Below are 25292 nucleotides of genomic sequence, written 5' to 3'. Positions count from 1 at the left end.
ACACCAGGACTACACCAGGTCTAAATCAGGTCTAAACTAGGTCTAAACCAGGTCTAAACTAGGTCTAATGTTGGACTTGAGAGAGAGGGAGAAATCAGAGTCCGTTGAGCAGGGTGTCCGCAATCGGGTGATGGCTGTGCTTAGCCCCGCAGAGCTCTGTGCCGGTCCTTTCGCCTGTAGTCACCTGAGGTTTTAGTCCTGGTTCAGTCCTGGTCTCAGTCTGTATGCAACTCAAAAGTCCGGCATAGCTATCAATGTTGCTTGTGCTCAATAAATGATGCCTGTGAAGACGTATTTTTGACAGTGAAGTCGTGTCTATGAATTCGTATTTGTACTGAAGAAAGTGTCAGGGAATTCTACCCAAAAGACATTAAAAATACACCAGAAAGAGACGGTTACAATTATACTTGCGCGAGGAGAGTCGTGAACACTGTCTGTCAGCTCCCTGACCGACTCTGCTCAACAACTCTCCAAGTCACATTTTTATTGAGAATCATTTCACAGATAAGCACACTTGATGACATCACAATACATACATTTCACATGTTATCTTATAACTAACAATCATCAACTGAACCACCCTCCCATTTCACACTTGATTACATATCCCAAAGATAGACAATTGCGTGGTTCCCCAAGGCCTTTAGTTTTAACATAAGATGGGACAAACCCAGAATTGTTGGCGCCCATAGCAGATGAGCTTAATCGGTCAGTTGACATGTCATTCATCTGTTTTCATGTCACGTACATCCTGAACCAAAACAGACCCAAAGCAATGTTGATTACACCATGATTAATATTTAAATGTTTCACCCTTTAAATGATTAATACTTTAATGAAAGAATTACATATATAAATGAGTAACACTTTAATGAGACTTTGAATCAAAGAAATACATTTAATCGTAAATTTTCATTTCATGATTGATTCTTGATGCCGATTCGTATGCCGATGGATAAAATACACAGACGTTTTAAGTACGATTGGACTCATTCGAGAGTTTACATTTATTTTATGCTCAACTACATCCAAATATCCACGGACACTGAAAGCATTCTTACACTATTTTCTCATCTTTTTACAATGTAGTTTCCTCATCATCCTGCACATTTAGGCTGTGTTCTTCTCAACCAGAAAACGTCCAGGCTCTACTGAAGGTAAAATATAACTGTTGACTTGAAAACTACCACTACATGACATCACAAGGTGCAACAGAGCATTTTAAGCTTTGGAGATGTAGACAGACTAATAATACAGGATAAGTCAAACATGTCCGAATGAAACAAAACACAACTCTGGGTATGTTTTTGATAAAGTAACATTATAACATGACTAAAAACTCGCAAGATTATTTTGCGTAATATCAGACCTTTAAGAAACTGCACATTTTGGTGACTCCACTCTTTTGGATTAGTCAGGAGCTGGCAAGAAAACTGAATGTCAAATACTATTACTAACAGAAGCCTATGCATTCATCCATTGGCAACCTAGCGCTGGAATTTCATAGCTTTAGCCTTATCAATGTGGACAATTTCTGGCATATTCGTCTCCACATTCTTGGTTCAATTCACTCTAGCTGTTTGGTATTCTCTCATGGTCACCTCTCACACAACATCACCGCAGAGCTCGAGGCCTGAGCTACGTCAAGGCCAGTGTGAAAACCTTCCTTCATCATTCTTTATGCTGTTGGGTTTTTAGATTTGCTGAAGCGGTTTTGTGCGTGCCCCTATTTAAACCAGGAAAGAGGTGCACAAAACGTTAAGGGGTGGGGTTTAAAAGGTCCATATTACGCTATTTTCTGATCTGTGTTATAATGTTGTTAATTCATCACAAACCTGGAGTCATGTTTTGTTTCATTCACATGTTTAACACACAAATCCTGCATATTTAGGCCGAGTTCTCCTAAATTAAAAACTGTTCTACCTTTTGATGTCATGTGGTAATAGAGGAAGTGCTCCATTGCGTTTTAAATCTCTGTACACCTTCGCTATGATCATTTGGATGATTTCAGACCAATCTCTACTTAACTAAAGGTAAAAGGTAGCTGTAAACTACCGCTTCATGACATCACAAGGTGGAACGGAGCATTTTGAGCTTTGGAGATGTGGACAAACTAATAATAAAAGGTTACCATATTTTCCAGGCTATTAGGCGCGCTCTTAAGCCTCTAACCCCATCAAAAAACGACTGCGCACCCCGCAATCCAGAGCGCCCTATACACGAATCCACTCGGGTGTCCCAGCACGACTTCAGTAAACTACAAAGCCGCATCACCCGCAGCGCACGCAAACACACACGGAGCAGACAGCGACCACGCAGCGAAAAACACCCGCAGGCCGTACCCATCACTCCACGCCGACGAGGAACGGAACGAAGGAACGAACCGAAAAGGCGAGTGTAACGTGCCTTTCTGAGTCACAACTGAACAACTGAGTCACTGCGAACACGCCGACAATCCAGCGGTCCCAGACAGCACCCTCCCTACACGCCACAACTGAACAAAGCCCAGAGTCACCGTGAACGCGCCAAACAAAGTCCCACTGACCCATCCAACTGTTGTGTTTCGTTTCAAAAGTTCCGGTGCGGTTTATTTGTGAAAAAAGTTCGAAAATAGACCATTTAATGACAGCGCGTCTTATAATCCAGAGCGTCTAATAGCCCGGAAAATACGGTACCCAAACGTGTGAATTAGGCGTGTAACGGTACGTGTATTTGTGCCAAACAGTTTTGGTATGGGACGTTCAGTTTGGTACGTGGCTGTGCACAAGTGAGTTCACGTAATTTGAGTGTGTTTACATTCCGCCACCACATGTGCAGCTACACAGAAAGCTCGGCTCTTTAATATTCATGAGGGAACTCGTCCGTGATTGGGGTGGCAGTGTTTCCCTCAGTGCTTTATAGTTAGGGCGGCCGCCTTGACAACAATTGCCCCCTACCTTTGGCTACGTCCCTCCAAATCACATGAATCCTCGCAAAACTACAATCATGGCGCCCAGGTCCTCACTTTTGCCTTTCACTGGAATGGAATCTCCGCTTTGCACTGTACTGAAAATGAACCGAACCGTGACCTCAAAACTGACATATGTACCGAACCATGATTTTGTGTGTTTGGTTACACCCCTAGTGTGAATAAAACAAAACTAAATAAAAAACTCCAGGTATGTTTTTGATGAGGTAACAGCATTATAACATGGCTTAAAGTCAATTTTCCCTCTTTGAGATATGTTCTAATATATGATAAGTATTGTGTTGTCATTGATGTTGGATGTTTTTTGTCATAACAAACTCAAAATTCAAATATTCATATTATTTAAATTCATATGTATAAATGCAAATTAATTCATAGAGGAATAAAGGCGCAAACCAGGAACTATCGGTAAGACTAGACCAGGACTAAATCGAGACTAAAGGAAGACATCAGAACTAAACCTGGCTCAGACTAGGACCAAAGTATGAACCATATACTAGCAGTAAACCAGCTCAAACCCCGGAATAAACATGAGATTAATCTTGAATCTGCAAAATTTCAAGCAAGACTGAAAAGGGACTACACCAGAACTAAACCAGATCTAAGACGACACTATGTAGTCAACAAGGTCTAACCCAGGACTAAACCAAGTCTACAACCAAGTAGACCATCAACAAAGAAATACAACTACACTAAATAAATGCAAAAATACAATACAGAGAACGTCACACATCACAACTTGAGAAACGCTGTTGTGGGTGCCATAGTAAAAGAATTCAAACCACATGACCTATAATGAAATTTTAGCATGTTTGCCCAGTGCCTTGTTTGCGGGGCCATTACAGACTTACAGATAGGAGTCTGGGGTATTTATAGCCTTGTCTATGGCAGAGCTTGTTACATAAATTCAGTTTGTTTATCTAAATGGGAAACTACAGCTCAGCATCAGTGGGAGTGGCCTAAACATTACAACAGGCTGTGTTCACGACGTTCAGCAAGCGTGCACTACTAAAACGAAAATACTGTCAAGTTAAAGGTGCATTGTGTAACTTTTTGGTTGGGGTTTCTATGGATGTGTCATTGCTTTGTCTGGAATGTTCCACAGTATGACATTAAACAGCTCAAACTTACATTTATTCAATTACAGGTGGTTTTATAGCTCAAAAACACCTAGAAAAACAAGGATTCTGATTGAATGCGGTCGCCTCTCCACAGATCTGACATGTAACTTGGTCTGGTTTGGTCTCCAATGAATTTAGAAAGGATTAACGCCATACTGTGAAACATTCCAGGCAAAGGAATAACACATACATGGAGACAAGTGCTGGAAAAGTTACACAATGCGCCTTTAAAATGACTTGAATTAAGAACGCGTTACATCGATTTGAGTAAATTTCGCAAGTCAAATTTACAGTTGAAAATAGGAAAATACAGCTCGTTACATGTGAGATAATACAAACAACAACTCTTTGCACTTAAAATTAGACATTATATTTTTGAATTATGAAAAAATACAAGTCAAATCTACTTAAATCAAGTTACATCTTCTTTATTTTAATTTATTTACACTTTTTGTACCGTAATTCCAGGTGGGGGAGGAACCTGTATAACAATATTGGCAATTTTTGAAAGAAATAACCAAAACCATTATCCATATGTTGAACCTTATTACTTTTTGTCAATTGCATCCACATAATTTCCATATAATCTTGTCATTTAAAATCCTTAAAACACAAAAATCACATGTGTGTGCTTGGATAATACGGTGCACTATGTAACTTTTCCAGTATGGGTTGCGTCACCATGGAGATGTTTGTGTTTTTGACTGGAATTTTCCACAGTATAGTATTAAACTGATCTAACATGCATGTATTAAACTATAGGTGTTTAAGTTGCTCAAAAATACCACTAAGAACATACAGGCGCACTATAATCACCTCTCCGCAGACCTGACCTGAAACTGCGCTTGAGCTCGTCTCCTGTTTGTTTCCATGAATGCATCTAATTATACAAAGTCATGAGTTTCTAAGGGCTTTTCACAGCTCTCAGAGAACAGAGCATGATGGTAAAGCTAACAACAACAAATAGCATTCTAACAGGCATTTCATGATTATCGGGCAATAAAATGCTTTCTAATTAAGTATAGACAGTACATGGACTCATTTTGACCTCAAGAGCTGCTTATATAATATATCTGTAGGGATGTAACAATATCAAAATCCCTCGATATGATATTTTCACGATATGTATCTCACGGTTTGATATGTATTGCGATATTTTGTAGAGGTTTACAAAATTGTGAGTAAGCAACTTTTTCCATTTAAAAGCCTTGGGAAAGTCTTGAAAAGCTCCTGTTATAATATAAAGAATTACGATTTAAAAGTGCATAATAACAGTTATTTCTTCATGTATTCTGCACTGACAACAGCAAAGGATCATGGTCTATGTAGTTCCCTCTGTTTTTAGCTACTGCTGCACCATGGCAAGGCAAGACAAAGTCATTCAAAGTGCTTTACAGAATAAGAAAGACGTTAAAATTAGGGATGGGGATTCGATTAAATTTTCTTAATCTTAATCGTCGGGAGAATTAACAATCAATTAGCGATGAATCATTAACATTTTTTATATTAAAATGCATTATCATTATTATTACTATCTGCACTACTAATCTGCATAAATAAATTCTAATTTACAACATATAAACCTTAACCACTCTAGAGCCACATCAGCCCGTTTGACATTATAATGTGTTTAATGCAGCTTTGTGCAACTCTCACAGAAACAAAACTTAAAACTGCATGGCTAATTTGCATAAATTAAGAGAAGAAAACAAAAACAGTTCTTGTGCGCTGATGCAACTCAACTCAGTGGAATACAGGTTAGTGTGACCATATTTGCGTTTGTCAAAACCAGGACACTGTACGGGGGGAGGGAGGTGGGGACTCATCATCGACATTGCGCTACTCTCACCTGGCAAAACTTTTTCCCACTGGACACCGACACATATGTGCTGCTTTGTACACTGTGCACATGGCCTCACACTTGTCCCGAACGCAACGAAAAGCATGGAATTTCTTGTACAAATCATCGTTAAATACACATTTGTGCTTCAGCACGTTGCAGACTGACCGACTGTTTGTGTCTCACTCCTTCTGAGTGCAGAGAGACACATGTACGGACCCCCTTTTGGTCACGCTACGCACAACAACTTACAATTGGTTTGTCGATGAAACAACGTAATCGATGGAATTCTTAATGATCAATTATCGATTAATCGACTAATCATGCCCATCCCTAGTTAAAATCACAAAGAAAGTCATTAGAATCACCATAACTATTCATTTACGCAAAGGGACTTGTAATTCGATATATTGTAATGGCCCACGGTATTATTTTGAGAATTTTGACGATACGATATCAAGATATTTGGGTTATTGTTACATCCCTATATATCTGCACTAGGGGAGAACTGATTTTGCTCAAATACATAGGAAGAAAAATTGGGTACAGGACCTTTAAAGCAACCTATACTGCACTTAGTTTGACTTGTTAATTATAAGCAAGGCATTAAAAAAATAAATAAAACATAAAAACCTCAATAACTTCCATTGAGACTGGTTTTATTGTCAAGCTGTCTGCGTTTCAAAGACTGTTCCAGACAAAAGTGTCAAATGACTAATGCAGAAACGCCATCACAACAAGCCACTACTCTTTTCTCAGACTAATTGTAACTGAAGCATAATAGAGATCGCTCCTATTGTGCTTTGAGAAGTTAAGTTGTGCAAATGTCAAGTTGTATTGTTTGAAGAAAATCCAGAGAATAAGGCAAGAAACTACTTTAGTGATGCATTTGAGTCACGGCTTACTTAGTTTTTTCATAAATATAGTTAAGTAAAAGTAAGTTATTTTAATTGGATGTTTATGTTGTGCACTTTTGTCTGGAATTAAACCTTTCTATCTTCGTGGAGAGGCAATCCCACTCACAGTCAGAATGTTTGTTTTTCTTGGTATTTTTGAGCTATAAACCCACTTGTAATTTAATAAATGTAAGGTAGAGCTGTTTAATGACATATCCATAAAAACAAGTAGGTGAAAAAGTTAGATAGTGCACCTTTAATGCTGAAAATTACATTGTATTGTCTAAAGAAAGAGATTATTTATTATTATTATTATTATCATTGCGGTATCAGAATCCATATCTAGTATAAAGTCCAACCTTGAAGGGAGTTTGAAATTTTAGTATCGTGACAGCACTATTTCCGAGACACTTCCCCAGAATATTTAACTTGTCCTTGAGCTAATTCAGAAGAAGATGAGACATGAGATTTCTTAATGCTCAAATAAAAAGGAGCCAAATGAGCTGAATCAGGACCAAACTGGGAATAACACGAATTTATCAAGAAATGAACCCAGTTAAAACCAAGATGGTGACTAAATCACAAACGAATCAAAACTGTTAGAAGTGGGACTTAGCAGTGGTCCAGGCATCTCACTTACAAGTTAACACAAAATTTGTCACTTTGAGTTGACACCTAATCAAACCAAATTAAAAGTTGGACTGCAAAACTCCAAACATAAAAATCCAAAAATAAAGGTCAGAATGAATTGTTTTTAGAGCTTATTGAAAAATAATTGGGCAAACAAACTTATATATAACAGTTATGTAAACTAAAAGGTAACACTGTGCAATGAATATAATTTGAATCAAATCATGGTGTAATCATTTTAAATTGTCAATGATCAGCTCAGGGCTTTTCACTGGAGACGTCTACAGCCAATCCTCTGGTATAGTTTTGAGTACAGGAAAAATAGGAATCACTATTTTAGTGAATTGTGAACCGAATAAATTAACTAAAAGTTTAAGAACATGAAAAGATTACGGAAAGCCAGTACTGTTTTTTTTTTGTTTTTTTTCAATGATTACTTTTTTTTTTATCATCGGAGACCACTGGGAAAAATCAGGTGTCACAGTGGGGCGCCAGTAGTAAAAACTGTTGTTGTGTCCTTAGGCAAGGCACTTCACCCACATTGCCCAGTATGAAAGTGGAGTGTGTGTGAGTGATGGTGGTGGTAGGATGGGCCAATGGGGTAGATTGGCAGCCTCGCTTTCGTCAGTCTGCCTCAGGGCAGCTGTGGCTACAGTAGTAGCTTAACACCACTGGGTATGGAGTGAATGAATAATGCTCTGTAAAGCGTCTGAGTGTCTAAAAAAGCGCCATATAAAACTGATGCATCATCGTCATCATCATTTCAACTGGTCAATGATTTTTTCTTTTTTTTTTTTTTGAAATATCACCATAGACTGAATAAAAAAGTAGACTCGGTTCCAGTCAAATGAAGCTCACTGAGGCTGGAAGTTATAGGGTCGAATTTGCATTTCCATTTCATATTTGGAATTGTGACGCAAGTATCATAGCAACCAAAAATCCAATCTAAAGCGAGGCTGCTGAGGCTCCTTCCTGCCCACACTGCTGGTTTAGCAGGGGGCAGGCGCTTAGCAACTCTGTCAATCAAACCTCTTCCTAACGTTACAAGGAGCGGGAGGCACCTGATTTGACTGTTAATATGTTCATATCTTAATTTACGAACAATATAGCTAAATAAAAATACCAGGATCATGACATGACAAAATGAGAAACCTGACAGCAGCAGTTACAGAGAGAAGGGTGACTGATTTTGAATAGAAAGTGAATTTGAGTCGATCAAGCCGGAAGTGCACCCATGTTTACTTCCTATTTGGAGTTTGGTGTCTAGCGGGTTTGTCTATGCATATCACCCAGTCCTACAATACATAATTTTTTGGGTAGCACATCTTTTTCTTTTAAAATCTCAAGTCTTCGTCAGAATAATTGTTATAGTGGTATGTTTAAAATGGTCTTACCTGTACATTTTCTCTGAGGTCCGTGGCTTCTCTCAGGGGCTGCGTCGATGCTCTGAACAGCTCATCCACGACTTTGATCCCTGTAGTTTTGGTGGTGGTGTACTCTCTTGCTTTCCTCCCTTTCCTCACCGAGATCCCCCTCTTATGCGCCTTTCCACCTCCTCTTCTATTCGTGATGGCGACGTGGACAAACAGAGTCGTATTGGCCAGAAACTCCCCCGTCAGCGACTGGAGTGGGACGTGCCTATATCCAGGTTGCAGGCATTCGAATGGGATAGTGTATTGCCCAATGAACTCATCTCCAATGTAGTCATCGTCAAGAACTACAAATCTCAGCACGGCCAGTTCGGGTAAGTTGATCTGAAACTCAAAACTTTCGTCGAAAATTGGATTGTCGCCATTTTGCGAAACTGTTTTGGTTCTTTGTTCAGCGCAATCAGCCGGGATGCCGTGTATTTCGACATATATGTATGGCTCTACCACATCTCCTTTCGCAGCAGATCCACGTGGTTTGGGTAAGTTTTGTCCGCTGATGACTTTTATATGAAGAAGTTGTGCAGAAACTCCTGGAAGCGAGTCCCTTGCATTGGCACTGAAGTAAGACACCTCCTCTCTCATGATAGCTGGTCTCAAAACATACCCGCAGTTCCCGTTTTGCCTGAACCAGCCCAAGTTCAGATCCATCATCAGTCCTGGAGTTTGATAGTTCATCGCGACTATCTGGCAACCGCATTTCCAAAAATCCTGAGGGTTCATATTACTGGCGTCGATTCGCATTGGAGTGGGATAAACACGGGACAGAAAACGCTTATTGTAACACACAAACTCCTCTGGGAATTCATTCGCAAAACGGTTAGCATCCACCTCGTTGAAGGAGCAGATTTCCCAGTATTTTTGCTCCCGTTTGGAAATGTCAAAATCCCTGAACTGAATGGACTTGCAAAGAGTTACAAGATCGGAAAGCTCCCGGCAAAGTCTAAGTCTTTTGAATCCCAACCCGTTAAGCTGATCTTTGTCGTCTACGCCGACTCTTCTGGACATTTCTAGCCCTTCTTCCTCATCTGTAACATCTCCTTCGCTATCCGGGCAGCTAGGGGGCAGCTTTTTACCCTTAATAAGAATTTTGCCTTTCAGTTTTTCAGGCGATGGTAGGTAATTCTCGTCTTTGCTTGGCATTTGGAGGTATAGTTTATCCCCAAGTATCTTTTTTATGTGTTGCGCCATGACTCTTTGTTGAGGAATAGAGCAATGTGTCACCAAGCAGAGAATTAGCGGATATTCTGAGCTTTCAAATGCATATTGGTTTATAATATCTAGGATTTTTGAGAACGCCAGCTGAGAAGCAACGGAACTTCCTACGTAGACCACGGGTTCGTTGTCGGGGCCGTTCCACACGATCACCTCAATGCTCCTACAACCCATTCGCAAAGCTCGGATATAGCTGCTAATATCCGAAGACCCCCAAAAATGGTCTTCGAGAAGCGATGCGTTGTGGGAGGAGTTGATATAGTAGTGCGACAGCGGTTGAGTCATATCCTGGCATACCCGCTTGTGTTGGGGGTCAAAAATGTGGCATTCGGACGATAAGAGGTAGTGCGTGAAACCGTCAATGGAGAGATATCCGCGCTCTCTTCCTTCCGATGATGGTTCAAACTTTTGTACGATTTCTCTACACAGTTCTTCATTCACGCCTTCCACTCCTTGCTCAACCTCGACAAAAAGCATCAGGTCTTTGCTATCCAGGTATTCCTTGTTGCTTGAGAACTGCACCATCAAAAAGAATATCTCCGGTCTCGTACACAACTCGCAGTATGCCTCAACGAATGTATCCATGTTGATAGCTTCGCCGTACTGGTCTTTTGCTTTTTGTAGCTCCTTGAATTTTAGCTCGATTAGCGCTTCTTTCATGCCCGGGTTTAGTCCCTTTATGATCTGCGTCGCCCTGAACAAGTCTATGTGTCCTTCTTTGTCGGTATCAGCTAGTTCGAAAACAGACCCGATCCAAGATGTACGCAAACTTGGTTGGTTAGGTTCAACCATGTTAACAGTATGCCTACCGTAAGATACTAGATACCTCAACCCCATTACCCAAGTGCTAACCACATCTGCGGTGCTTGCAACCAAATCTAAAGACTCGTAATTGTCGCCGTAGATAATCGAGAACGCGCATTCATCTGGAAACTGGTCAGAGAGTCCATTGCTACGAAGGACTGGCGTTTTCTTCCCCAATCGAACTTCCTTAATGCTTTTGATTTCCAGTTTGGCTTTTTCCGAGTCTTTTTTAGAGGGTTCCCACCGTAACCAGCGCATGTCAGGGTCGAGGAGGAAGTAGCGGTTGTACATGCGGGAGTTGGATCGGACTTTTTTCATTTCGCATCCCTCCATCATGAAGGCCATACACGCCGCCGTACTGTTGATTTTGCGATCGCTAGGCATCGAGCTGAAGGAGACTGTCTTTTTTCGCACCTCTTTCCTTTTGGAGCCATCCTGAAACAAAAAAAAAAGAGAAAGAAATGTTTAGATTAAGTTTGCCGAGTTCAAATACGGAACAGTACATAATTCCACAAAACCTATAGTGCTTTTTTTGTGATTGCTGTGAGAAATAACCATGACCCAACAACAACAAAATCCATAAGGGTCCTATACACTTAAAGATCCACTTTAAGACTCTAAGACAGAAACTGGTCCACCCAAAGGACAAAACACCGAGCCACAAGACAAGCCAATTTGGTTTACTCCATTCAGTGTAGTTTAGACTGCAGTGAGCGCTACATTAGAGAAACAAAACAGCCACGTCACAAGAGGATGAACTAACACAGACGAGACAGAAATAGTGGACCTCAGTCTGCTATACATCTCCACCTTAAATCCTCGAGTCACTCCTTTGAGAGTAGTGAGGTACGGATCTTAGCCAAAGAAAAGAATTGGTTTGACAGGGGAGTTACAGAGGCTATTTTTGTTAGGAAAGACAATCCTTCCATGAACAGAAATGGAGGCCTCATACATGATCTGTCTCCCATTTACAACTCCATCCTCAGACCTAAAACAAAGAAAACAATAGGGGTAGCCAGGTCTGGGCCAGAGGTGTGAATGCACTCATTATGGGCCTGAATGATTATGTTAATATGTCCTCTCACTCAGTACAGATAGGTCTAGCTGAAAAACAGAAACTGTAAACAAGTAGGTGTGTTAGTTTCAGTGTAGTTTCAGTGTATTAGCTCCTGCAGGCAGATAAGGAAGTGTCCACCAGCGTCTGACCAGAACTGAAGAAGCAGCTTGGATGAGCTGCGAAACGTTTTTGACCTAAATAAACATTTGTCCATTTGAAATTCTCCTTTGCTATGGGTCCTATACCACACAAAAGTAACTCGTGTGAGCTTTTATCCATGTTACTTTTTTGTTACTTCCTCAAAAACATATCTAGACTTGTGTTTTGTTTCATTCACGCACGTTTGCGTAATCCTTTATTTTTAGTCACTGAAGTAGCTAGTACCTCAAAATGATCTGTTCCACCCTGGGATGTCATATCGTGGTAGTTTCAGTGAATAGACACCTTTTACCTTTATTTCAGATCGGAATGGATGGAGCACTTCCTTCTGTCTTAGCACATGACATCACAAGTTGGAACAGAGTGTTTTCTGTTTGACAGAAGAACTCAGCCTAAATATACAGGGTTTGTGTGTTAAACATGTGTGAATGAAGAAAAAAAAACACAACTCCGGGTATATTTGTGATGACGAAACATTACAACAGACAAAAAAAATAGTGTATTATGGGTCCTTTAATTAATTTACACATATGTCACCACTCTCCATCACCAGATCACCAGTTACATGAAATCATCCATCTAAAATTATGAAAAGTATTATTTTGTTTGAATTCCTACAATAATTGTGACCTAAATACTCACAGATACTAACTGATCATCTAAAACTCATCAACTGCTCTCTTTGCACTGGCATCAGAACCATTTTCTCTCACTCTGCTCCATTTTATTGATTCACCTTCATTGAAAGTAGCATCACAACTTGAACAACTATTTTTATATTTTTGGGTGCCAGAAAATGACCATGTTATTTCATTGCTTGCACATCTCCAGAGACGGCAAAAGGCTCAAATAAAGCGTTGGAGCAGCTCTTAAAAAAAAACACACAAAAAAACACCTGCTGTAATGAACTTTTGGAGCTGAGATTTCTGTGTGTGTCGTCAGCGGTGAGCAGGCGCCGCTGTGTCCCACTTGAACAAAAGGGACGAGGATACCCTGGATCCACATGACCTGATTTAAGACCTGGAAAATGGCCCTGTTGAATAATACATACCACAAAGAACAGTATGTTAAATATAAACTCAGATTTATGCCTTAGTTAGACTTAAAACAGCCCGCCTTTGTACTGCGCTGAAGCAAAATAGATCACTCTGACACCTCCATAATCAAAGCTATTTAACGTTGTGTCCTTCGCTGTGTTAATCTTGTGATGCTTTTCCCGTTAGGGCCTGTGGGTGTCTAATGCCTACAGATTTTTTTTTATAAACATCTTTATATAACCTGCAAATACTAAAATAATAATAATGCATAAGTCTTCTAAGTTGCTTTACAATTTCATACATTACTCATTCCATACTTGGGGGTAAGATACAACTACAGCCGCAGCAGGGACAGATTGATGCTAGAGAGGCTGCCAATGTGCACCATCAGTCCCTTCGACCACTCCCCTCACCACATTCATACATGGGCATTTGGGTGAAGTGCGTTGCCTAAGGACACAAAGACAGCTTGCGCTAGAGTTACTACTGCCGCACTGTGGACTATGGTATTCAGAGCAGTCTCCCATCCAAGTACTAATCAGGCCCAGTCTTACGTAGCTTCCAAAATCAGACCATATCTGGCAATGAAAAGGCAGCATGGCTACAAATAATTGGGATTTCAGTCAAAAATAGAGACTAAACGGTTTTAGGGCTAAACAAGGAACATCAGAACTAGACAAGCATTACACGAAACACAGATCGGGAGTCAGCTTGATCGTCCAAGTAACTTTTTGCCTTAGGCGGGTACACAGTGTACAGTGAGCAGGTCATTCAATACACACTAGGTAATTCTAACACGTAAGGCTGAAAATAAGGGCTAGATCAGTGTTTCCCAAACTTTTTTTTTTCTGGGGACCCATATTTTAAAAGTCACAAATCTTCACGACTCATAAATGGATTACATTAATGATGATATTTTATTGTTGACTGAGTGATTGCGTCTCCCTGAACAGTTCGTATTATTACCGTATTTTTCAGACTATAAGGCGCAGTACCAGTAATGTTGAATTCTCTCGTCTATTTTCATACATAAGCCGCACCAGATCATAAGACGCATTAAGTGAAACAAACGGACGACACTTGAGATTTTATTTCTTACAAGGAGGACTCAAATAGACATTGAGTAATAATGTTTTTAAATGCAACTTTGCCACATTTGTTTACGTTTAACAGAAACAAAACTTAAAACCACACGGCTCATTCGCATAAACTATAAGCGATAATTTTTTTTTTTTTTTAAAAACAGCTTCAGCTTCTGTCAGACTAAAGAACAGGACTGAGTGGAATGTACCAGTATGTGAAAATCGGTTTGAGGTCAGTAAGTACAACCAGAATTAAAACATAAATCGCACCGGATTAGAAGGTGCTCGATTTTTCAGAAAATTAAGGTATTTTAAGTGCGCCTTAGTCTGAAAAATACGGTCGTCAAGTTTTAAACAAGGAAAAACAATAATCAGTGTTTCCCACAGAAAAACTGGTTAGGCAAGGCATGGTGCTGCTGAAAAAGTGAGGAGCGGGAAGTATTCCGTGCACAGAGAAGAAGTGAGGAGTAGGGATGTATGTATATGTGTATTGCAGACCTCCTCCTTGCAGACTGTGACAAGGCAAAAAAAATCTTTGCGAAACAATGGGATAGATAGTAGACAGTTAGGGGATCTCACAATTCCAAGCAATAGCCTATGCAAGATCACATCATCAATATTGTGATCATTGTTTTAAAGGTGGGTGGAGAGTCCCTGCCTCAAGTGGAGGAGTTCAAGTATCTCGGGGTCTTGTTCACGAGTGAGGGGAGGATGGAGCGTGAGATTGACAGGCAGATCGGTGCAGCTTCAGCAGTGATGCGGTCGCTGTATCGGACCATTGTGGTGAAGAGGGAGCTGAGTCGAAAGGCGAAGCTCTCAATTTACCGGTCAATCTACGTTCCTACTCTCACCTATGGTCATGAGCTTCGGGTAATGACCGAAAGGACAAGATTGCGGATACTCATCAAAATGAGTTTCCTCTGCAGGGCGGCTGGGCGCTCCCTTAGAGATAGGGTGAGGAGCTCAGTCACACGGGAGGAGCTTGGAGTAGAGCCGCTGCTCCTCCACGTCGAGAGGAGCCAGCTGAGGTGGCTCGGGCATCTGTTCCGGATGCCTCCTGGGCGTCTCCCTCGGGAGGTGTTCCGGCCATGTCCCACCGGGAGGAGACCCCGGGAAAAGACCCAGGACACGCTGGAGGGACTATGTCTCTCAGCTGGCCTGGGAACGTCTCAGGATCCCCCTGGAAGAGCTGGAGGAAGTGTGTGTGGAGAGGGAAGTCTGGGAGGCCCTCCTCAGACTGTTGCCCCCGTGACCCGGCCCCGGATAAGCGGAAGAAAATGGATGGATGGATGTTTTAAAGGTCCTATATTACACGTAATTGACTCTTGTGAGCTTTACACCATGTTAGAATGTTGTTACCTCATCACAAAAATACCCAGAGTTGTGTTTTGTTTCATTCACACATGTTTGAGTAACTCTTTATTATTAGTCTGTCTACATTTCCAAAGCTCAAAATGCTCCGTTCTATCTTGTGATGTCATGTAGTGGTAGTATTCAAGTTAACTTCTACCTTTTATTCAGTATAGATCGACAAATCCAGGGCTGAACTCATCCAGATGATTCTAGTGAAGGTGTATGGAGTTTAAAAACACAGTGGAGCACTTCCTGTATTACCACATGACATCACAAGGGGGAAGAGAGTGTTTTCCGTTTAAGAGAAGATCTCAGCCTGAATTTGCAGGGTTTGTGTGTTAAACGTGTGAATGAAAGAAAACACAACTCCAAATCTGTTTTTGATGAGGAAACAACATTATAACAGATCAGAAAATAGTGTAATATGGGATTTTTAAACAAAAACAACCCCATAATTGAAACAGTAATCACTGAATAAACAGCAACACGGTCAATTGCCAATGGATTTACAAAGATGTTACAAAGCAGTTGAGATCTCTTCATTCAAGTGCCTGTTACATCAAAACGCATTATCAAGAGGATTGTACAAAGCTATTTAACTCCTGTCCTCCCCCCTTGGCCTCCCCCGTGACAAGTTACAACTGCTTTACGCTGAAATATTGCCGTTCACAAAGAGTTTTCCCCGGAGGATAGAGCAGGGATAAGTCCTGGTCTCTAGACACTGGCTGCCTGTTTGGAGCTGATGGATCTGCACTGAGCATGGTTCAACTTTAGCTCCGACAAACTGCAGAGCGCCATCCATCTCTGCCCGTTACCGCTCGCCCACCTCCTCAAGATTAATGCCTCCAGGCTTCATGCAAAAAAAGAGGTTTTACATGGATCAGGATCACAGTATGGTGTGACCTTGCCTATACGAGCCTGTATTACGCTGTTTTCTGATGTATGTTATAATGTTGTTTCCTCATCAAAAACAGATCTGGAGTTGTGTTTTGTTTCATTCACACAAACCTGCATATTTAGGCAGCGTTCATCTCAAACTGAAAACACTCTGCTTCACTTTGTAATGTCATGTGGTAATACATAAAGTGTTTCACTGTGTTTTTAAACTCCATGCACCTTCACAAGAATCATTTGGATAATGTCAGTGATGCCAATTTTTTTTGTGAAAGGAGCTGTTAACTTGAAAAATACCACTGCATGACCAGATTTCCAATCTATTATAAACAATAAAGGGTTACTAAAACATTTGTGAAGGAAATAACACAACTCCAAGTATGTTGTTTTTTGAGGTAGTAACTAAGGGTGTGCAAAAATATTGAAATATAGATATATTGCATCGTTTAATTTGATGATACAGTATCATATTGTTGGCTGTTGTATCGATACATCAAAAAGAGTATTTTTAGGTATATTTTCCTAAATTATTTTGTGTAAGAGCTACAATTGATTTGACACTTTCACTGTTTTGAGTACAATGGGTGTTGTTCATATTAACTTTGCACAGACTTAATGGACTTTGGCTATGTTTATATGATGATGGTCTGAACAGAAGATCCAAAAGTGGCATCGCGTCTTCGCTTTTTATTCCGCATTGAGACAAGCATTTTCGGAAGGGAAATCTGCATACAGTGACGCAAAAGTGTGTGGAATTCAATTGGGTATGCATGCCATCCGACATGTTTCTGTGTACTGTATGTATGTGACGTAAACACATACACGACATGAGCAGATCTGACCAGAGTTTGACGTCTTGGACAGTGTAGACGGAAACGCTACGGCATTTTCTACTCTGGAGGGTGGTTTCAGATTTTTGCGTTTTTAAGCCCCAAAAACACCGTCACCGTCTAAACAAAAGGTACTTCCGATAAAATATCTTGTCGTTTTGACCCGCAAGTGCTCTCGTGTAAACAGGCCCTTAGAGAAGAGACTTTGTTTTGCACGGAAGCGTATTGAATCGAAAGTGCAATGTATCGAAAAACGTATCGTATCATGGCCTATGCTGATGCTGGTCATGTGTGATACCCAAATGTCATAACATGGCTTAGAGCTCTTAAGTGTCCATTTTAGTTATATTGTAATGTAGTGCATTTTGGGTTTCATGATGCCAGCTCACATGGAGATACAAAGGGAAAGTTTAAAGAGACACATGACAGATTCATTCAGGCCATTTAGAAACTTAATCAATATCCAATGTTACTCCCATCAAGGTTTAGTGTCAGAGGTCGGCCGGGTTTGATTGCCTGCGGGTTTTCTCAGAGGAAGCGTTTAAGGTCAAAGTTCAAGAGGTTAATTTGGTGTCACGTCAACAGGTTGTTACAATTAAGAGATCCTGTTATTAAGGCTGTTTACCCAGCATGCTCTCTCCATTTAAACTCTACGCTACTCAAGACGCTATTTAAAAGGTTCACTGTGTCGCTTCTAAGGTTCCACAGTAGGGCATTAAACTGCTAGTCATGAATCAGTGTCTCCGTGGTGATGAGCAGGAGCAGAAAACATAAGTAGCTACTAAGCGTGAATCATTCTTAATACGCTTCATGCTCTATCAACAGAATACAACTTGTAGTCATTAAAATGTCATTAATTACTTGTTTCCCTGTTGTGGTAATGACTGGGTTATTTTAGTCAAATCTACCCCGTTACTCCCTTCCCACAATCCCCTTCTTCCTGTATCCCCCAAGGCCGGGTCAAATGCTCCCTAATGCTAAAGGTGAGGCGGTGCTGTTGCCGTGGGATACTTGTCCTGACAGACACAAGGGCAGCTCTAATTCAGTCTCTCACATCACTGTTGTCATTGTTATATTGAGCGGGACAACATCAGCGACGCACCCAAGGGAGACACTGATGTAAGCACCCCTGATTGAGAGAGACATGCGGCGGCCTATGCAGAGGAGGGGAGCTTAAAATAAACTTTAAACAGAACAAAACTTTGCAAGGATACTGTTTTTTTTTTTATAATCTTGTGGCAAGTTGGCATTCTTGTTTTAGCAAAATAGACTCCAATCAAATTTCAGTTTGTCAAGAACATGGTGATTTTTCTAAGAATTTCATTTGTCATGTATTTGCAGGACATATTTTCTAGCCAGGCTGGCGCCACCTAGTGCCTCAGCTTAATTTAATTTCTCTCCAGCGACTAGGTCAGGAATTGAAAAACACTAGATGGTTCGCAAAAACCCCGGGAGTGTGAGTTTGGAATTTGGCCAATCAGCGAAGAGCCATACATTCAGTGTTGTCAACGATTCCAGCGAGTGAGGATTTAAAGCCAGAATAAAGAGAATATTTGATGAATTTTGTACCTGATTAGCATTTGTTGTGGTCTTTGTTCAAACTCTGATTGAAAATGGCTTCTGGAAAATGGATTCCAGGTGACCGCTGAAACCTTCTCTGCATTGAACCAGTCCTAGACGAATGAGAGATTACAGCGTCTATATCTTGTACGTAGGATTTTTGCTTAAACTCAATTAGGAACAGGAGCAATATCTTCTGTTTTTGGCTGGTTCAGACAGAAAATACGTAGCCTGATTCATCAGCCAGTTTCACTTCGTAGAAACCGTCTGACCGTCTGTAATGCACCGCTAACAGGGCTAACTGGTATATTAAGCTTTTCCCAAATCCAGTAGGAAGAAGGACAATAAAGTCTTTCCCCTTGATAAAATTCACCAAACATTCTCTTTATTCCGGCTTTAAATCCTCGGTCTTGGGAATGGTTGCCAACACAGAGTGTATTGTGTACGTATGTGCCCGAACTTGCACTTCCGGGGTTTTTGCGAACCGTCTATTGTATTTTGATTCCTGACCTAGTCGCTGTAGAGAAATGAAACTGATCAGAGGCACTAGGTGTCGCCAGCCTGGCTATTCGTTTGTTGAGTATGTGAGTATTGTAAAAGATGGGTACAATGATCCATAATGATCCATAATGATCCATAATGATCCATAATGACGTTTGACAGAAAACAAGGAAGTGTTCATCCATCAACTCCAATTGATTTGAAATTGAAAAAATGTCTGCACCTCTACACCCCTGTCTGTAACTGCTGCAGAGCTTTATTTTTGGTCTTAAAATGTTTGTATTAACTACGATCCTGATGTTTTTATTTAGCTGTTATCTGTAAATAAATTCCTATTCCTAATATGGAGCTTGGCACCAAATTCGCCCCATCGTGAGGTTTATTACGGGTGACGTCACACTCCCTTAGTCCAGTTTTTTATAGAGTCTAGGGCTGGGAGACAAACATGTTGATTGTAAAAACAATGTCCACATGACCATCAATGAAACCTGTTAATACACTGCAAAACAGAATTTTAACACGCGATTTTAACCCACAAAAAATAATCACATTTCTTCCTCAAAACCTTCAGTTCTGCTCCAAAGCCTATGCTTTTGACTGAATCTCAATGCTCTCCATCTAAAATTATACCTGAATCTACAAAGGTGAACACAATCTCATAAGAAAATAGCCCTGAGTGTCCAAAGTCCTTTCCCATTTATACAATTTCACAGCTCGGTGGTTGTTGACAAGTTGTTTATTTGGTCAGAGCAGGTGCTAGGTCCCCCAACCCACACACATCTATCCATCCATTACACAAGCAGCAGAGAGGGAGATGTGCAGTTACCCAGAGTCACCCCTAGAGGCAGCGCGGCCCCCTCTCCTCTGCCTCCTCTGCCTCCTCCCGTCTCCGGCCCAAACGGTTACACAAGCTGACGTCTGATTCACGGGGCTCAAAACATCTCAGGGCAGAACTCAGTCGACCTCCTCTGAGAAAGACTCGAAATAGAAGAACTCCACCCAAATGGAGGAAAGAGGGAGCAGACAATACACCAAGCAGAGGATGGAAATAACTGAAGAGGATAGAGGATAATTGCACAGGTTCTAAAATACAGAGCGAGTCTCTGGTTTGGCGAAATATGTTTAAAACTATTTAGCAGCAACCAGATGATATTTTTTGGTTAAAGAGGGGGTACTACACTTCTAGGAGTTATTATAACATTTAGATCACCATGTTACCTTTCACGGTTTTGAAAATGCTATATTCACTGAAAGCATGGAGGATGTGGGCAGAGCACTGGACAGAATATTAGAGCAAAACATATGACAGTTCAAATAGGGACTGGAACAGATCACTATATTGCTCAAACATGCAAGGTTGTTGATGAGGGAACAACATTGTAACATGGTAGAAAGCAGAGGTGGGGACTTCCAAATCGTGACTTGGACTCAAGTCAGATTTGAGTCACTATTTTTAGGACTTGAGACTTGACTTGATAAAATGGAAAAAGACTTGGGACTCGACTTGGAGTTGAAGGTCACTGACCTGGGACTTGATATGGACTTGAGGCCTGTGACTTGAGAAGCACTTTTAAATCTGAATTTGTTCTATTCTGACTGTAATGATTCACAGTAAGATCTTGTCAAGACATTTAAATTTGAAAAATTTGCATTTCTACAACTCTTACATACTCTATAAATACTCATATATAAATGTACTATGACTATAAGTACAATTTATCTTAAAAGTCATATAAAGTGCAACAATCTAAGCTATATTTGGTAGTTTGGCTTAAAGACTTGAAATGACTTGAAGCTCAAAGCAGATAACTTGGGCTTGACTTGGACTTATGGGCCAGTGACTCGAGACTTGACTTGGGACTTGACTTGGACTTGAGGTCAGAGACTTGAGACTTGCAAAACAACAACTTGGTCCCACCTCTGGTATAAAGCTCCAAAAAGTTGATTTTTGCATCATACCCCCTCTTCAAGAAACTGGCTAAAGGTGTATGTACTGTAAATGTCTTAGTTAAAGCTTCAGTGTGTAACATTCTGAAGTTGGCACATCACCTGTATGATTCCATGGAAACAAAGTTAAAGCCACACTTCAGAACATAATCCATGGAGATACATATGTTTTATGCCGTAGTGTACTATTATAGCCAATAGAACAACATTTCTATGGAAACAAGAAAGAAGAGACCATCCTACAGGTCAAACAAGAGTAAGGTTTGTGGAGATGCAAGCAATAAGGATAAAAAATAAGAAAAATGTATTAATTAATTAAACAAAAACAACAGTTTTCAGGCTAAAAGTTTACATAGTGTGGCTTTAGTTTACTTGTTAAAAGATCAATGGTAAACCTATAATACATTTAACTACTTGGCATCCCAGCTGACAGAAACACAAAACCACAGTGACAATTTGAAACCTTTTTTTAGACAAAGAGAATGTGATTTTAAACATTAAAAGGGACAGTCTGGAATTTTAGACATAGAGCCTCATTTCCTAGTGAGTTTCCTAGTGTTGGAGACGTGTGGAGACACTTTTTAAACATTCCATCCAGTCCTTGTATTTGTAGAGGTCGCTGGTGTTAGACTAGTGCATGTCAATGGCCATAGTTTTCCTGCCACTAAAAACAGTCTTACCCACTCCACAAAACACCCGAAGCAAATCTATTATTACACCAGACTGAAAGAACAAAAATGTGGCTGTTTGCTGCAGGTGTTCCAATCAGTGAGAGTGGGTAGTGGGTGCTCTTGGAAAAAGGATCAAAACTTCAAACACAACGGACTCCAGGCACTCCAAAGAAGTCAAAATCGTACGAGGAAAAATATAGTTAAAAGGCCTTTATTTAAATGATCTTTAACAGGGCTTAGATGTAATAAGCCCTGATGAAGACCAGGTTGGTAGAAACATGTTGGCTTTGGTCATTTAAATAAAGGCCTTTTAACTATATTTTTCCTCGTGCGATTTTTACTTCTTTGGAGTGCCTGTAGTCCGTTGTGTTTTAAGTATTACACCAGACTGCTGATGTAAATGTCTGTGTTGATAGAATAATGTTTGAATTAAAAATAACCTTGCATCGCATGAATTGTCGCATGTTGGGGGACTATTTTCTCAGCAGCAGCGGAATTTTACTTAGGTGCTAGGTGATATCAGTCCGCCGCTGCCAAGTTTTCTATCAGGAAGTACAACTTACTGCTGCTGCTCAGACATAAATCCTTCAAATGCAAGGTTGGTTTTACTTCTAAAATTATTCCATCGACACAGACATTTATATCGACATTCTGGTGTAATAATAGATCTGCTTCGGGTGTTTTGTGGAGTGGGTAAGACTGTTTTTAGCGACAGGCTAACTATGGCCATTGACATGCACTAGCCTAGCACCAGCGACCTCTGCAAATACAAGGACTGGATGGAATATTTTAAAAAGTGTCTCCACACGTCTCCAAATCTCTGGCTCACAAGTAAATGAGGTCCTATGTTCAAATTCTGGACTGTCCCTTTAAATCACTTTTCTTTTATATTCAAGTGGCCTTAAGTTTTTATATCGATTAGAATCCGATTTTCGATACTTTTAAAAACCCTTCTGGCATATATTCTACCACACAGGGCCCTTTGTTCTTCTGTCACCGTCTTCTTCAAAGGAACATATGAGAGATAACTGTAGAAATGGGGACAGTGAGTTTAAAATCCTCTTGAGGTGAGATGGTTTAATTCACACAGAGTCCCACACGGCCCCTCTCTACCTCAGGACGTGAATGCACTGCGCGAACAGGAGAGAGAATACAACACAGGAATCGCTAAAGAAAAGGCCAATCGGGCTTATGTGCCACCGAGCTCAACTGAACTCTGCTTTGAATATAAAAGAGGAGCGATTACCAAAGAAGAAATGGTGGTCCTTCCTTCCGTTTTACACCGTTTTCTGATTTGTGTTATGTCGTTTCTTTATCAAAAACATACCTGGAGTTGTGTTTTAGTTTCTTTCACACGTTTCACACACAAACCCTGCGTATTTAGGCTGAGTTCGTCTTGCAAACTAAAAAGACTCCACCTTGCATAGACGGACTAATAATAAAGAGTTACTGAAACTTGTGTGAATGAAACAAAACACAACTCCAGGTCTGTTTTTGATGAGGTGACAGCATTTTAACATGACCTGAAGCTCACAACAGTCAATTTTATGTAATATATGATGTTTAAGTATCATTTTATATTGCATTCTTACTCTTATAATATAAAACATGCATCTTTTAAAATCCCATTGTTCGTATAGATTTTCCTTACATCAGGGTAAAACTGAAGTCATTAGGCTCCAGTTTTGCTGCAGGCCCAGAGTGGAAATCCCAATAGGACCCAGAACAAGGCAAAGAGCAGCGAAAGAGTCGCACTAATGACGGGCCCACAGACTCAGTGTAGGTCAATGCTATCGAACCACAGAGCTCAGAGGAGGAGGCTGAAAACGCGCTACATTCAATAACAAAACATCTTTGTTTATCACCTTTTTGCGACCTGATCAAGTGTGGCCTACAACAAATGTATTTTAGTTGTGAGGGAGAATTCACGCTTGCATACACACGAAAATAGGGACTGAACGTGGACTAAACCAGGACTAATCCAGGACCAGAACAGGGCTAGGTCTACCTTTACACAGAGCCGGGTATGTCGAGAATAGGGATGGGCATGATTAGTCGATTAATCGATAATTGATCATTAAGAATTTCATCGATTACGTTCATTTTAATAGACAAATTGAATGTAGGGTGACCAAACGTCTGTGTCCGGGGACAAACAGGGGTCCGTACATGTGTCTCTCTGCACTCAGAAGGAGCGAGACACAAACAGTCAGTCAGTCTGCAATGTGCCGAAGCACAAATCCGTATTTAACGATGATTTGTACAAGAAATTCCACGATTTCCATTGTGGTCAGGACAAGTGTGAGTCCATGTGCACAGTGTACAAAGCAGCACATATGTTTCGGTGTCCAGTGGGAAAAAGTTTTGCCAGGTGAGAGTAGCGCAATGTCGATGACGAGTCCCCACCTCCTACCCCACGTACGGTGTCCTGGTTTTGACAAACACAAATATGGTCACACTAACCTGTATTCCATTGAGTCATGCCACTCAACCCGCATAAATAAGCCACTGAGCGCATTGTAAGCTACGCCAAACCTCTGGGTGGCACATGGATTAGATTCAAACCTGTTGCATTTATTTCATTACAGTTGTAAGTATTACTCAGAAATACCTTGATAAACATGCAGTAGTGAGCGGGCTCGCTTCTCCACAGATCTGTTAAAGAAGTGGCAAAATTGCTGACCTCCGAGCCTCATTCATCTCTGGTCATCAGCTGTGTGTGCAAATGCAAACACATGAGAAATATTTGCACCAGAAGAAAATGCCGCTGCTGCTCTGAAAGCTTCCATCATCAGCATCATAGCAAAAGGTAAACACTGGTCGCACTTTTGGCACTTTGACTTTCAGCTGCCTCAAACTCAGTTTATCTCACTTTACAGGCAAACGCCAAACCAGTTTTCCACTCTCCACTCTGGAGTTTTTAGAAAGAGTCGTTCTCAGAGGCGAATTTTTGTGTTAAAGATGGGTACAAATGAAAGTGTGTCTGTTTTTAAAATACCCGTGTACGTGTAAACGGGGCCTAGAACAGGACCAAACAGGGCTTAAACCAAAAAGAGGTTTGAAAACACACACATTTAAAGCTGTGGTTCTCAAATTGTGGTGCATGGTGCAGTTAATTAGGCTACTGGGAAGCTATAACAACCAGTCTTTTATAACATTGTATTTTCATTTGAGATATCCAATAAGATGCTTTTCTAAAATTATTATTATTGACTTCTAGTTCTAGTGCTATTCCCCCCAGCATAGCCATTATTAAGTATGCATGGCTCCTCATTAAAGATACACTATGTACCTTTCCTG

At 40.6% G+C, this 25292-nt stretch overlaps 1 protein-coding gene across 2 annotated transcripts in view; it reads right to left on the bottom strand.

Moving 5' to 3' along the window:
- The window catches only part of plcl5 (phospholipase C like 5), a 273874-nt gene that overhangs the window by 104872 nt on the left and 143710 nt on the right, over positions 1 to 25292 (bottom strand). For both annotated transcript variants that reach the window (XR_008632080.1, XM_055152945.1), the window contains exon 2: positions 8850 to 11336. Coding sequence is in view for 1 of the 2 variants with exons in the window: in XM_055152945.1 (XP_055008920.1) it covers positions 8850 to 11336 (2487 nt within the window). In the remaining variant the exon portion in view is untranslated. The remainder of the gene's footprint in view (positions 1 to 8849; positions 11337 to 25292) is intronic.

Source organism: Boleophthalmus pectinirostris, unplaced genomic scaffold (genome assembly GCF_026225935.1).
Source record: "Boleophthalmus pectinirostris isolate CB_2022bp ecotype Guang Dong unplaced genomic scaffold, ASM2622593v1 HiC_scaffold_17, whole genome shotgun sequence".
Lineage (NCBI taxonomy): Eukaryota > Metazoa > Chordata > Actinopteri > Gobiiformes > Gobiidae > Boleophthalmus > Boleophthalmus pectinirostris.
The sequence above is the reverse complement of the archived record's forward strand: the minus strand, read 5'-3'. Positions and strand labels throughout refer to the sequence as shown.